This window comes from Salmo trutta, chromosome 25 (assembly GCF_901001165.1).
Source record: "Salmo trutta chromosome 25, fSalTru1.1, whole genome shotgun sequence".
In the NCBI taxonomy this organism is placed as follows: domain Eukaryota; kingdom Metazoa; phylum Chordata; class Actinopteri; order Salmoniformes; family Salmonidae; genus Salmo; species Salmo trutta.
Window position 1 is genome coordinate 23,426,133 of NC_042981.1, and position 12,977 is coordinate 23,439,109.

Consider the following 12,977-nt stretch of genomic DNA (forward strand, 5'->3'; position numbering starts at 1 on the left):
GTTTACCCAGTGGTGTAAAGTACTTAAGTAAAAATATTTTAAAGTACCACTTAAGTCATTTTTTGGGGTATCTGTACTTTAATTTACTATTTATATTTTTGACAACTTTTACTTCACTACATTCCTAAAGAAAATAATGTACTTTACTTCATACATTTTCCCTGACACCCAAAAGTACTCGTTACATCTTGACAGGAAAATGGTCCAATTCACACACGTCCCTGGTCATCTCTACTACCTCTGATCTGGCGGACTCACTAAACACAAATGCTTTGTTTGCAAATTATGTCTGAGTGTGGGAGTGTGCCCCTGAATATATACGTCAATATAAAAGAAAATGGTGCCGTACTTTGCTTAATTTAAGGAATTAGAAATGGTTTATACTTTTACTTTTGATACTTAAGTACATAGCAATTCCATTTACTTTTGATACTTAAGTATATTTAAAATCGAATACTTTAAAAAATACTATTTAAAATCTTTTACTTTTACTCAAGTAGTATTTTACTGGGTGACTTTCCCTTTTACTTGAGTCATTTTCTATTAAGGTATCTTTACTAAGTATGACAACTGAGTACTTTTTCCTCCACTGAGTTTACCAATAAAATGGTCTGAAGGTGAAGTGGACATACTCGATATTCATATCCCTAAAGAAATAAAGGAACTTACTACAACAAATTTGAACCGAAAGTTAGCAAAAACAGCTAAGGTCTCGCTACCATGGAAAGGTAAATTCCTGTCTATTTGTGGAAAAATCACCCTGATTAGTTATTTTGTCACATCCCAGTTTACCTATTTACTTATGGCCCTGCCTACGCCGAACAATTTGTCTTTTAATTTATTTAAGAAAAAATATTTAACTTTATTTGGAATAGCAAGCCAGACAATATAAAACGTGATTATTTCTATAACGAATATGAGTTCGGGGGGCTAAAATTATTAAACATTAAAGCATTAAACCTCTCACTAAAACCATCAGTCATACAAAAAAATTAGACTTAAATCCGAACTGGTTCTCCAGTAGATTAGTAAGAATGGCTCATCCCTCGTTCCAAAATGTCCTTTTTCCCCTTGATCCAGATTACATCCTCTCACTTTTACGTTTTTTTTATGTAACATTTATTTAAACTAGGTATTTCAGTTAATTGAAAATGAAACCTTTTTCAAAATATCTCCCTGTCTAAAACAAGCCATACAAAGCTGGTTGCAATTCCAGTTTCATTTTCCAGGAAAGACAACAAATATTACAACAAATAATATGGTTAAATTCAAATATACTAATTGATAATGTTTTTAAAAAAAACAATGTAAAAAAATAAAAAATAATCTTTGGTAATGATATCACAGGTGCATATAACAAACATTTATGGAAATGTTTGCTCTATCCAAAATAACAACCAACTGAAAGCAGCATGACCACAAAAAATGGAGGAGGCAAGTGGAAGGTGGAGAAGGTAGGGAACTTGTTTGTTTGCCCATTATTAAAGACCAAATTGAAGATTTGTATTTTTTCATAAATAAAGAAAATATCAGTTCTACTTGAAGGCCAAAATGTTGACCGTGGCGCCATACAGGTTGCAAAATAGTCGGGATGAGATTTTCGATGTGCCGATTCCGTGGCACATGGTTTATGAACTGACATGCGAAAGAACGCTTGATTCAGAATTTATTTTTTACATTTAAATTACTATACAAAATCTTTGCCACAAACGGAATGTTATGTACATTGTATTCGGAAAGTATTCAGACCCCTTGACTTTTTCCACATTTTGTTACGTTACAGCCTTATTCTAAAATTGATTAAATAGTTTTTTTCACACATTAATCTAAACACAATACCCCATAATGACAAAGCAAAACAGTTTTTTTTACATTTTGCAAATGTATTACAAAATAACTAACTGAAATATCCAATTTACATAAGTATTCAGACCCTTTACTCAGGTCGTTGTTGAAGCACCTTTGGCAGCGATTACAGTCTAGAGTCTTCTTGGGTATGATGCTACAAGCTTGGCACACCTGTATTTCGGGAGTTCTCTGCAGATTTTCTCTGAAGATCATCTCAAGCTGTCAGGTTGGTTGGGGAGCATCGCTACACAGCTATTTTCAGGTCTCTCCAGAGATGTTCGATCGGATTCAAGTCCGGGCTCTGGCTGGGCCACTCAAGGACATTCAGAGAATTGGCTGTGTGCTTAGGGTCTTGTCTTAGGGTCTTGTCCTGTTGGAAGGTGAACCTTCACCCCAGTCTGAGGTCCTGAGCGCTCTGGAGCAGGTTTTCATCAAGGATCTCTCTGTGCTTCGTTCATCTTTCCCTCGATCCTGGCTAGTCTCCCAGTCCCTGCCGCTGATAAACATCCCCACAGCATGATGCTGCCACCACCATGCTTCACCGTAGGGATGGTGCCAGGTTTCCTCCAGACGTGACGCTTGGCATTCAGGCCAAAGAGTTCAATCTTGGTTTCATCAGACCAGAGAATCTTGTTTTTCATGGTCTGAGAGTCTTTAGGTGCCTTTTGGCAAACTCCAAGCAAGCTGTCATGTGCCTTTTACTGAGAAGTGGCTTCTGTCTAATCACGCTACCATAAATGCCTGATTGGTGGAGTGCTGCAGAGATGGTTGTCCTTCTGGAAGGTTCTCCCATCTCCACATAGGAACTTTGGAGCTCTGTCAGAGTGACCAAGGTCCTTCACCTCTCTGACCAAGGCCCTTCTCCCCCTATTGCTCAGTTTGGCCAGGCAGCCAGCTCTAGGAAGAGTCTTGGTGGTTCCAAACTTCTTCCATTTAAGGATGATGGAGGCTACTGTGTTCTTGGGGACCTTCAATACTGTAGAAATTTTGTGGTACTCTTCCCCAGATCTGTGCCTCGACACAATCCTGTCTCTGAACTCTACGGACCATTCCTTCGACCTCATGGCTTGGTTTTTGCTCTGACATGCACTGTCAACTGTGGGACCTTACATAGACAGGTGTGTGCCTTTACAAATCATGTCCAGTCAATTGAATTTACCACAGGTGGATTCTTATCAAGTTGTAGAAACATCTCAAGGATGATCAATGGAAACAGGATGCACCTGAGCTCAATTTCGAGTCTCATAGCAAAGGGTCTGAAAACGTATGTAAATAAGGTTGTTGTTTTTTCATAAATGTGCAAAAATGTAAAAAAAAACTTTTTTTTTTCTCGCTTTGTCAGTATTGTGTGTAGATTGATTTGGAAATTAATTAATTTAATCAATTTTAGAATAAGGCTGTAACGTAAGAACGTGTGGGAAAAGTCAAGGGGGTCTGAATACTTTCCAAATACACTGTACGTATAAAGTGTCCTAGGAAATGACAGAGACATAACAAAGATATATTGTTTATTGTTAACAAACAAATTATTATGGCAGTGGTCAGGGACATGGGGAGAACTATGATGCTGAAGCATTATTAGTTACTGTAACTCTAAACTGGTACCAACACGGGATCTACACTTCAGTACAGTACAACTGGATAACTGGATGCACTGGGCACCATTTACCTTTTAGAGAGACAAAAGAGATGGGGACTGGAGATGAGAGGCGAGCGGAGCAGGTTTTCCTGGTAGTGCTCCTGGGGAGAGCAGCGTATGGTTGAGGCAGACTGGAGCTGCCGGCGCCGGCGCCAGCAGGGTGAATCACCTGATCCTCCTGAGAGGCATGGCTGTCGCTAATGAATGTCTCCACAGGCCTGTGCCAGCCAGTACCCAGGCCACTGCTGCTCAAGCAACAGGCAGACCACTCAACTCAAACCAAGCTAATGTGGTTTTCTACGGTAGGCTAGCTTGAAATGTCAATCAATAGGATTTGTTAAAGGTACCCAAGACAACTGACATCATCATGCACAGAGGGGCAACTTCCTGCTTACAGACGTCAATAACAACAGAATACAAATCTGCCAAGACTATCAGTATGTGGGCATGCCCAAATTGGGAAGAGCCAATAGTGGCAATCTGTCCTGCTGTGTAGGATGATGTCATGTTGATCAGTCTACCTTTAAATGTGCCCTTCAAAGGACTAACATTTACATTTACGTCATTTAGCAGATGCTCTTATCCAGACCGACTTACAAATTGGTGCATTCACCTTATGATATCCAGTGGAACAACCACTTTACAATAGTACATCTATATCTTTTTTGGGTGGGGGTTAGAAGGATTACTTTATCCTATCCCAGGTATTCCTTAAAGAGGTGGGGTTTCAGGTGTCTACGGAAGGTGGTGATTGACTCCGCTGTCCTGGCGTTGTGAGGGAGCTTGTTCCACCATTGGGGTGCCAGAGCAGCGAACAGTTGCAGGAAGGCTTAAGGTGAGTTGAGTGTTTGCCTATAGACAGGGATGGTGTGTATTGAATTTGAATTCAGTCCATTCATGGGGTGAATTGGAATTCGACGTGTAAACAAAGCAGTTGCATAAACATTGCTTTGGCAGGTTTGAATCCGGTCCTAAATGTTACCTTGACAATCATATTTTTATTGGCATACATGTTCATGCCAGTAAACAATCAGGAGCATGCTGTTAAGCCACCTAATACATATTACCAAATCCTTTAGCCACAACTGAAACAAGAACAAATTATCTTAAATTTTCCTTGCCACCAAATGATACTACAGACCTATACACAAAAAAGAACCCCTCAGATGTATTATGGGCACAGCTAATATGTATGTCGCCTAAACCAATGCTTAATCAAATGACACATCAAATACCTTTTTTTCCACCACCATACCAGGTTAACCCCACGCACGACTCCCCCTCAGCCCTAATTAACCCAACCAGTCACATGGCGTTGAAGAAAACACTGCAGCTCCCTCACAAAGATATGCACCACACAAACTGCCCTAATCTAGACGTCGAGTGCAGTCACAGCAACTCATGCTAACGTAGCTAATGGGCTTGATTGCCTTGTTTTCATTAGCTTCTGCCGTGATGTAACCTACCCCGAGACCCGAAGACAGATGTTGGCGCCAGATGTTAGCTTTCAGAGCTAATTGCTAGATCACAGACTTAACACTGTCCTTTTTGTGATGGGCCCATCTCTCTGTCAACATGGGTTTGATTCCAGTCGACGGTCACATTGGTTCCGTGACTCAGATCACACCCCCTAGTATCTTTTCAGCAGATGAGGTCAATCTGAGTCAGATTATTGTGGTGATGTAATCTTGCCTGAATCTTCGAGACAGATGTTATCTCCCAGAACTACCAGCTAGCCTTTAACTCAGTCAGTTAACTAGCTATAGCAGAAGGTGACTAACTCCTGTCCTTAAAGGCCTCAGTGTCCACTGGTTTTCCTGTCTCCCTCGCACTTAATTGATCAATTAATGCCAGTGATTGGGTAGAGCAGGACTACTTTAATCCGAACCCTGATGGTCCGGTGTACTGCTGGATAACGAAAACAAATGCCTTCCTAAACAAACTACACCTTTTGGCTTGAACAAACCCCCTCAAAAGAGCACGTTTGATGGAATCCACATCCATCGTCAGCACGGGCATGATAACAAGAAATGCCCCCCGACTGAAGTAATAAACATGTATTGGATCTTTCCTACCAACCCTACAGTTCTGCCTCGTAGCTCCAAAAAAGTATATCTAACTAGAAAAACTGTCAAGTCATCATTCCCCCCCACCAAAGCGCTGAATCCCTCTGATCTCCACTGCATTATTGACAGTGGCTGCCCTTCAATTCCCTTCGTTAGCTCGGCGTGGCTGGCTTCAGCACGGCTCAGCCCTGCAGAGGCGAGGAGGGGAGCATGTAGAGTACGAGGCTACACTGCTGCTGTGCTCCGGACTGCAGGGAAGCACGGCTCCATAAATAATTCACCACCTGGGTCTTCTTCTCACGCTCCAGAGGCAGAGGAGAAAGTGCAACGGCTGTTTAAGAGGGCTTTGAGGAATGGAGGGTTTCCTTGCCCATGTTTCTGCAGTAGAGATGCAGCACCCACACACTAAGAGATGTTGTGTAGGAGCTATGGTTGCATGTTTTTCAACCAGCCACCAGTCACACACAGACACTAAGACAAAGACACACACACAAACACACACAACACACACCTCAAACAAAAAACGCTGACATAGGAGCCCAAGAACACATAACGCTGATGCACACACACTCACCTCAGGCCGTAGAGCACAGTTCCGTCAGGATGGAGTCGGATCATTCTGTTCTTCACTGTGACCCCGTGCACAAAGGACTTCTTATCGTTGATGAAGTAGGTGTCAGGGACCCAGAGCGAGTCAGCCACCCTGTTGTCCAGCGTCAGGTTGAGGGGAATCCCTGTGTAGGACAAGCGCTTGTCCCTCCAGGACTGCTGGAAGTACATGGTGATGGTGTAATCCTAGGGGGGTGGAAGACGAAGAAGAGGAAAGTACATGGTGTATAGTGTTTATGGGAGGGATTAGCTCTGTTGTTGGAGTGTTCACAGTGTGCCTGTTGGCTGTGGCACTGTGTGTGGGTGTGGACAGTTCATTTGTGAAGTATTCAGACCCCTTAACTTTTTCCACATTTTGTTACGTTACAGCCTTATTTTAAAATTGATTCATTTGTTTGTTTCTTTCCTCATCAATCTACACACAATACCCCTTAATGACAAAGCAAAAACCTTTTTATTTTTATTTTAGCAAATATGTTGAAAATAAAGAACGGAAATATTACATTTACATAACTATTCAGACCCTTTACTTAGTACTTTGTTGAAGCAACTTTGGCAGCGATTAAATCGAGTCTTCTTGGGTATGACGCTACAAGCTTGGCACACCTGTATTTGGAGAGTTTCTCCCATTCTTCACTGCAGATCCTCTCAAGGATCTCTCTGTACTTTGCTCTGTTCATCTTTCCCATGATCCTGACATTGTCTCCCAGTCCCTGCCTCTGAAAAACATCCCCACAGCATGATGCTGCCACCACCATACTTCACCGTAGGGATGGTGCCAGGTTTCTTCCAGATGACGCATGGCATTCAGGTCAAAGAGGTCAAATCTTGGTTTCATCAGACCAGAGAATCTTGATGTACATGGTCTGAGAGTCTAGGTGCCTTTTAGCAAACTCCAAGCGGGCTGTCATGTGCTTTTTACTGAGGAGTGGCTTCCGTCTGGCCACTCTACCATAAAGGCCTGATTGGTGCAGTGCTGCAGAGATAGTGGAACTGGAAAGTTAAACCATCTCCACAGAGGAACTCTGGAGCTCTGTCAGAGTCACCATTGGGTTCTTGGTCACCTCCCTGACCAAGGCCTTTCTCCCCGGATTGCTCAATTTGGCGGACGGTGGTTCCAAACTTATTCCATTTAGAAATGAGGCCACTGTGTTCTTGCGGACCTTCAATGTTGCAGACATTTTTTGGTTCCCTTCCCCAGATCTGTGCTCGACACAATCCTGTCTCGGACCTCTATGAACATTTCCTTTGACCTCATGGCTTGGATTTTGCTCTGACATGCACTGTCAACTGTGGTACCTTATATAGACAGGTGTGTGTCTTTCCAAATCATGTCCAATCAATTGAATTTAGCACAGATGGACTCCAATAAAGTTGTAAAAACATCTCAAGGATGATCAATGGAAACAGGATGCACCTGAGCTCAATTTCTAGTCTCATAGCAAAGGGTCTGAATACTTATGTAAATACGTTTATTTTATTTTTTGTACATGTTTTTGCTTTGTTATTATGGGTATTGTGTGTAGATTGATGAGAAAAAAACAAACAATTGAATTCACTTTAAAATAAGGCTGTAACATAACAAAATGTGGAAAAAGTCAAGGGGTCTGAATACTTTCTGAATGTACTGTGTGTCCTTTGTGTGTTGTCTGGTTGGGTTGTCTATGTGTATGACTACCTGGATGAGTGTATGACTAAATGTATGTGTGAGTGTGTTACCAATGCTCCAGACTGAGTCTCTGCTGCCAGTCGGGGTTGCACTGCAGTCTCCCACACAGTGCGCACCTTCTTTTTAAAAATGGCAACCACAGACTCTGCAATAAGGCCACATACTGCTGAGGTGGATTCTGTTGTGTAACGTCAGTTCTTATTAAGCACAGCAAACAGTCGACTCTCGCTCGCTCCACTTGGCTCCTCTGCTCCTTGGAGAGGCTGAGCAGCTACAGTACTCTACCTCCATCACCTGCCCCACTGTCACTCCTGTCACACCCTCCGTCCAGTCCTGCCCTCAAACTACCCTTCCATCAGCACCCCAAACGTCAATCTGAACATTTGCCTCTTTTACCTGTTTACTCTGTTCTGTTGTTCTCTCGGGTTTACATTTATACTTATAACAGCTACATGCACGCGCATCATGAGCTTAATGCCGTCATGAGCTATTGTTGTGACTATCAATGGCTAAGTTTGAATGTTCAGTCGGGTTTCGAGCTAGTTTGGATAAGTCAGTGGGAAGTTACTGATGAGAAAGAAGAAGGATGATGTGTCAATACACCTGAGGTGCAACGTGAAGGGCTAACATTTTGACTCTGCCATAAACACACTGTCCGATATCAGAGGGTATCTTCCCTTGCATATCGAGTGGTGTGTATCACAGTGTGAGAGAGTGAGAGTAGGGTGGGGAATAACAATAACAGTGCTGATCATTAGGCGACAGAGACGGTTGCCAAGGTGCACAAGGTCCTCAAGATCACTCAAGGTTGTTGAGAAAAAGACGTGCCAGCAAACCAGCTTAATGAGAAAGACCTTAACTGTGTTTGTTGTAATTTGGTACTGCGTTGATATCGAAAATGGTGTGCCAGATTTACCCAGCGTTTGCACCAGTGTGAAATTCCAGAGGGAGTAACAAATAAAGAGAGGACCAAAAAGTAAAACATACTGTGGGAAAGAGATGAGAAAACTAACATGACGGTACATTTTAATACCCATGTCTCATTTCAAAGTTCTTTGTTATATACAGTATACAATAAATGCCATTGCCTTTGAAGATAATAATAGTACATGTTTAATCTGGCAGGTTTGAATACTTTATCTAAATGTTCAATTAGCTCTCTTTAGATTTTTTATCAAAGGTCAAGTGAGGTGTTCCCCAGGGCTCTTTTCTGGGCCCGTCTTAAATGTGGCTCTTTTTGAGCCGCTGCTGCGGTTTGATCTTAGTGACAGCACTGCGGCATCTTTTCCCAATCTGAAGATTTGCTGTTGACGGGACAGCAGGAACAGGGCCAACCAAAAACAAAGGATTAACAATGAATGGAGATCATTTATATCAGCCATCCAAAAAGCCTTGCAGGCATTTTGATGAAACGCACTTCAAAATGCTTCACTTAACTGCTGGTAACATTCTCTGAGGGCTGGCAGGGGAGAGTTGCATCACTCGGTTTCTATCAGTCTAATCTGGGTTGCAAAGCTGCAGTTAAGATTCCACTCACAGCGTTCAAGATTTCCAGTATTTGTTGCGGTTTGCGAAGATGCTTATGCAGGCATTTCAGAACATGCTTCAGGGAAATAAACTTTCTGGGAAAAAAAGCTTATTGGAGTTACATTTTCATATTTTATTCTCTTATTCAATTATGAAGGAACAATTTGTTGGTTATTCATGGACAAACTAAATGTTTTACAATACGAACACACTAAATAATGTTTCTGCTTTAAAGCATGCCTACTGCTTGGGCTTAGACTTCACTGGTAATTCAAAATAGTTTCTTCAGACAGTTGAAAGAGACAACATGATGAATGCAATATGAGATTGAAGTGTATGATCAGGGCCAAGAGATCTGTACCGGTCAACCCTCCACCAGGTGTCAGAGATAACTGCTTCTAGAATGCAGATGTTACAGTAATTATTTTCACTATTACCCAGAATATGGAACCATCCTTCAATTGAGGGGGTCCTGATCATACACATCAATCTCATATTGGATTCATATAACCATATAATAAAGTAAATACAGGCTCTCTCACTCAAATGTGCATGATTAAAGGCCCAATGCTGCCGTTTTTATATCAGTATCAAATAATTTCTGGGTATCAATTAAGTACTTTACTGTAACAGGTTTCAATTAACATTGTCAAAAAGTAACAAAAAATTGCTTTTTAGCAAAAAACGACTTATCAAGCAAGAATTTTGCTATGCCTGTCTGGGAGTGGTTTGAGTGGGGAGGGGAAAACTAGCTCTTATTGAAAATCATTTTGGAACTCGCTTTGTTATTGGTCTATTAACTAACTTAACGCCTGGTGATATCACCAGGCAAGCCGAAACTCCACCCTTGCAAAAACTGCTGATGAGAAGGTCCTGTGCAGATTGTATTTTCTATGAGGAAATAACACTGATCACATTTTTAACATGTTTATAGTGTTAGTTTCATCAGCTGTTGTACAATAGGAGACTAAACACAGGTAAAAGTGAATTTTGACTCCACTGGGCCTTTACGATGTGAGCAAGAAATAACAAATGATCATAACATAGTGGATTTGCAAAGGAATTGCTGTATAGGAGAACCTGCAACCTGAATAAAAAAACATGATAGATGTATAATGCTCGCTCTATCACCATCATAACACAGGTATGATTACATAAACCTGGAAAGTACAGCTACAAGCCTCTTACTGTACCTTACATGCAAACCAATAAATAACAGATAGGGGAATTAGAAATCCACAGGAACTGTTAGTGAGCAACAAAAACCTGGGATGACATAGCTTTAAGTGAGAACTGCTGCCTCATAAGGCTGGGAACAGAGAAACGGAGGAGAGAGGAAGAGAGGAGGAGAGGAAGGGGGCGTTGCAGCTCATGTCCCTCATTGGGGATGAACACTTCCCTTGGAGCCTATTATTAGAAACAGCTGTTCCCCTCGACGCCCGCTTTCCCATCATCACTCTGGCACCTCAGCGTTTCCACAGCAGAAAGTCTTAAACGTGAGTGGAATACCGTTATGCATATGAGAGCGCGAAAGCAGAGCGCCCGCTGCTGCACTGTAAACACACACAGTCACACTCACTCTCACACACTCACACAGGAAGGTAAACAGGGGCAGGCGATGCCCTTGGCATGTTTCCTCTCACCCCCATGTCCTTTGTTGATGTATGATAGGCAGTCCTTAAGTGAGTGCTGCTCTACTCCTCTCCATATCTCACCGCACCGCGGACAACATGGGCTCTCTCCTACGCACGTCGGCACCACGCTATCCCCTCTGCAGTGTGCTTCTTTATGACCTAATTCCTCCCAATCCATGCCCATCTATGGGTGCAGACATCACAGGATAGAGGAATAGGAAGAGAGGGTGGGAGGAGAGGGGTAGAGATGGTGGCGCAGTCCTCCCTCCCAGCCTAGTTACTGTCAAAACTTCTGCGGCTTTTGGCAATCATGATGAAAAAAAGTTGCTGGCAACTGGATCTGCAGATATTCATTGGATGAATGGTGTTCATTGCATGAGAGCACACTTGCTTCAGATTTAGCTGGGCATCATTGCAGTGTTCACTCATGCGTGCATGCATGGACGCACACACAATAAGCGAACCAACACACAAACACAAAAGTACAAAATTCCACTATGGTGTGCAGCTCCCTCAAAAGACTACAAACATCTGCATCTATTCATCTATTCTTTTCTATCAATAGTATACTCTTCTGATCGTTCCCGGTGTCTTGTGTGGAAATGTTGCATAGGACTATTCCTGCTGTAGTTTGGTAACGATTTGCTGTCTAACTGTCCCATTGTTGAGCTCTTGCATATGATATATTTAGCTGACATAAGAGGATTCTGAGGTAGGAATTCCTCCATCTTGGCTGACACTCTATCCAAACGGGGTTGGATCCCTGACAAAAACACACATGATATGCAATTCAGTCCCACTGAGGAACGTTGACAAAGGTCTCTGCAGATTCTTCTGCTGTTGGACGTGCCAATGAAGAAAAGTCAAGGACACAACTCAAGACTCATCTTTCAATCAAATTTGAAGATCCCACCAAATGGTTCTCACAAGTCAAAGGAATCTCCAACCTGCTTAGTGTAACAGAAAAATGCAAGCACTGGTTGCAGTTAAAAACCTGTATAATGTTCTGTGTTATTGTGTTTCAAGGTCGTCCAAGACTAAAAGCTCTATTCAATCTGATCTGCTTTAGCCGACATCAGCATTGCAGTTGTTTTGGCGGTGTCAGAGGTGGAACTGCGTTTGAGCTTTCAAATCTACAAGCTCCTGCATGGCATCACATCAAGATAAATTCCATGCAGACTTGTTTACAAGTTCGAACACTGGAATGTGAGGTGTAATCTTCACCTTGATTAGGCTGATAGAAATCCTCATTTTTTTTGTTGAATGATTTTCAGTTTGAGCATCATTACTTCTATATAGCCTACACCGCCAAAACATCAGCTATTCGGCTGTCGGCTATTGCCAGGTTAATGCTTGATCTGATTGAATCTAGGCCTTAGTTTCATACATTTACTGTCAATGAGTTATTGATCAAGATTTTAGTAATGTCTATGTCCTTTCGAGACATGAATGCAACTTGGGTGCACAGCATAACTAAGATTTTGTCACCATGTGTTACTGCAGGCGACTGACTACATTGCTGTTTGAGTGGACTGAAGCCTGTTATAAGTCCTTGTAAATAATGTGTATGTACTAGAATGTACAAACAGACAGGCATTGCAGGGAATTGATATGTATGCATACCAGAGACGGTGTCAAATTCATTGAAATTTCAATTAATTGACGAAATAAAGTCTACTGGAACTCAAATAAATTACCCCTCCCCCCTCACCACCCACCCACGCCCCACCTCTTCCTGTCCCCTAGACCAATAACCATCCCCTCCGCTAGTCCCTTCTCTCCCCTTGTTTCCATGCCAACACCTCTGCATGAAGTCATACAAATGTAAGAAAGTGACAATTCAATAAAACTATCATCAAGATTATCTTGGTGGTGAATAGAGCAGAAAAGCATTTCTCAGACTGTCTTCTTCTCGTGACTTTCTATCTTCCAGATATCCTGAGAGGCTTGGGCCAGGGAAGAACGATTCCATTAAGCATTAACCC

The 12,977-nt window shown here is 42.1% G+C and overlaps 1 protein-coding gene across 1 annotated transcript in view; it reads right to left on the reverse strand.

The window, feature by feature from the left end:
* LOC115162184 (gamma-aminobutyric acid receptor subunit beta-1-like) overlaps positions 1-12,977 on the reverse strand; it is a 57,673-nt gene that overhangs the window by 33,485 nt on the left and 11,211 nt on the right. The window contains exon 4 of the mRNA XM_029713244.1: positions 6,128-6,348. Within this exon, the coding sequence (XP_029569104.1) occupies positions 6,128-6,348 (221 nt within the window). The remainder of the gene's footprint in view (positions 1-6,127; positions 6,349-12,977) is intronic.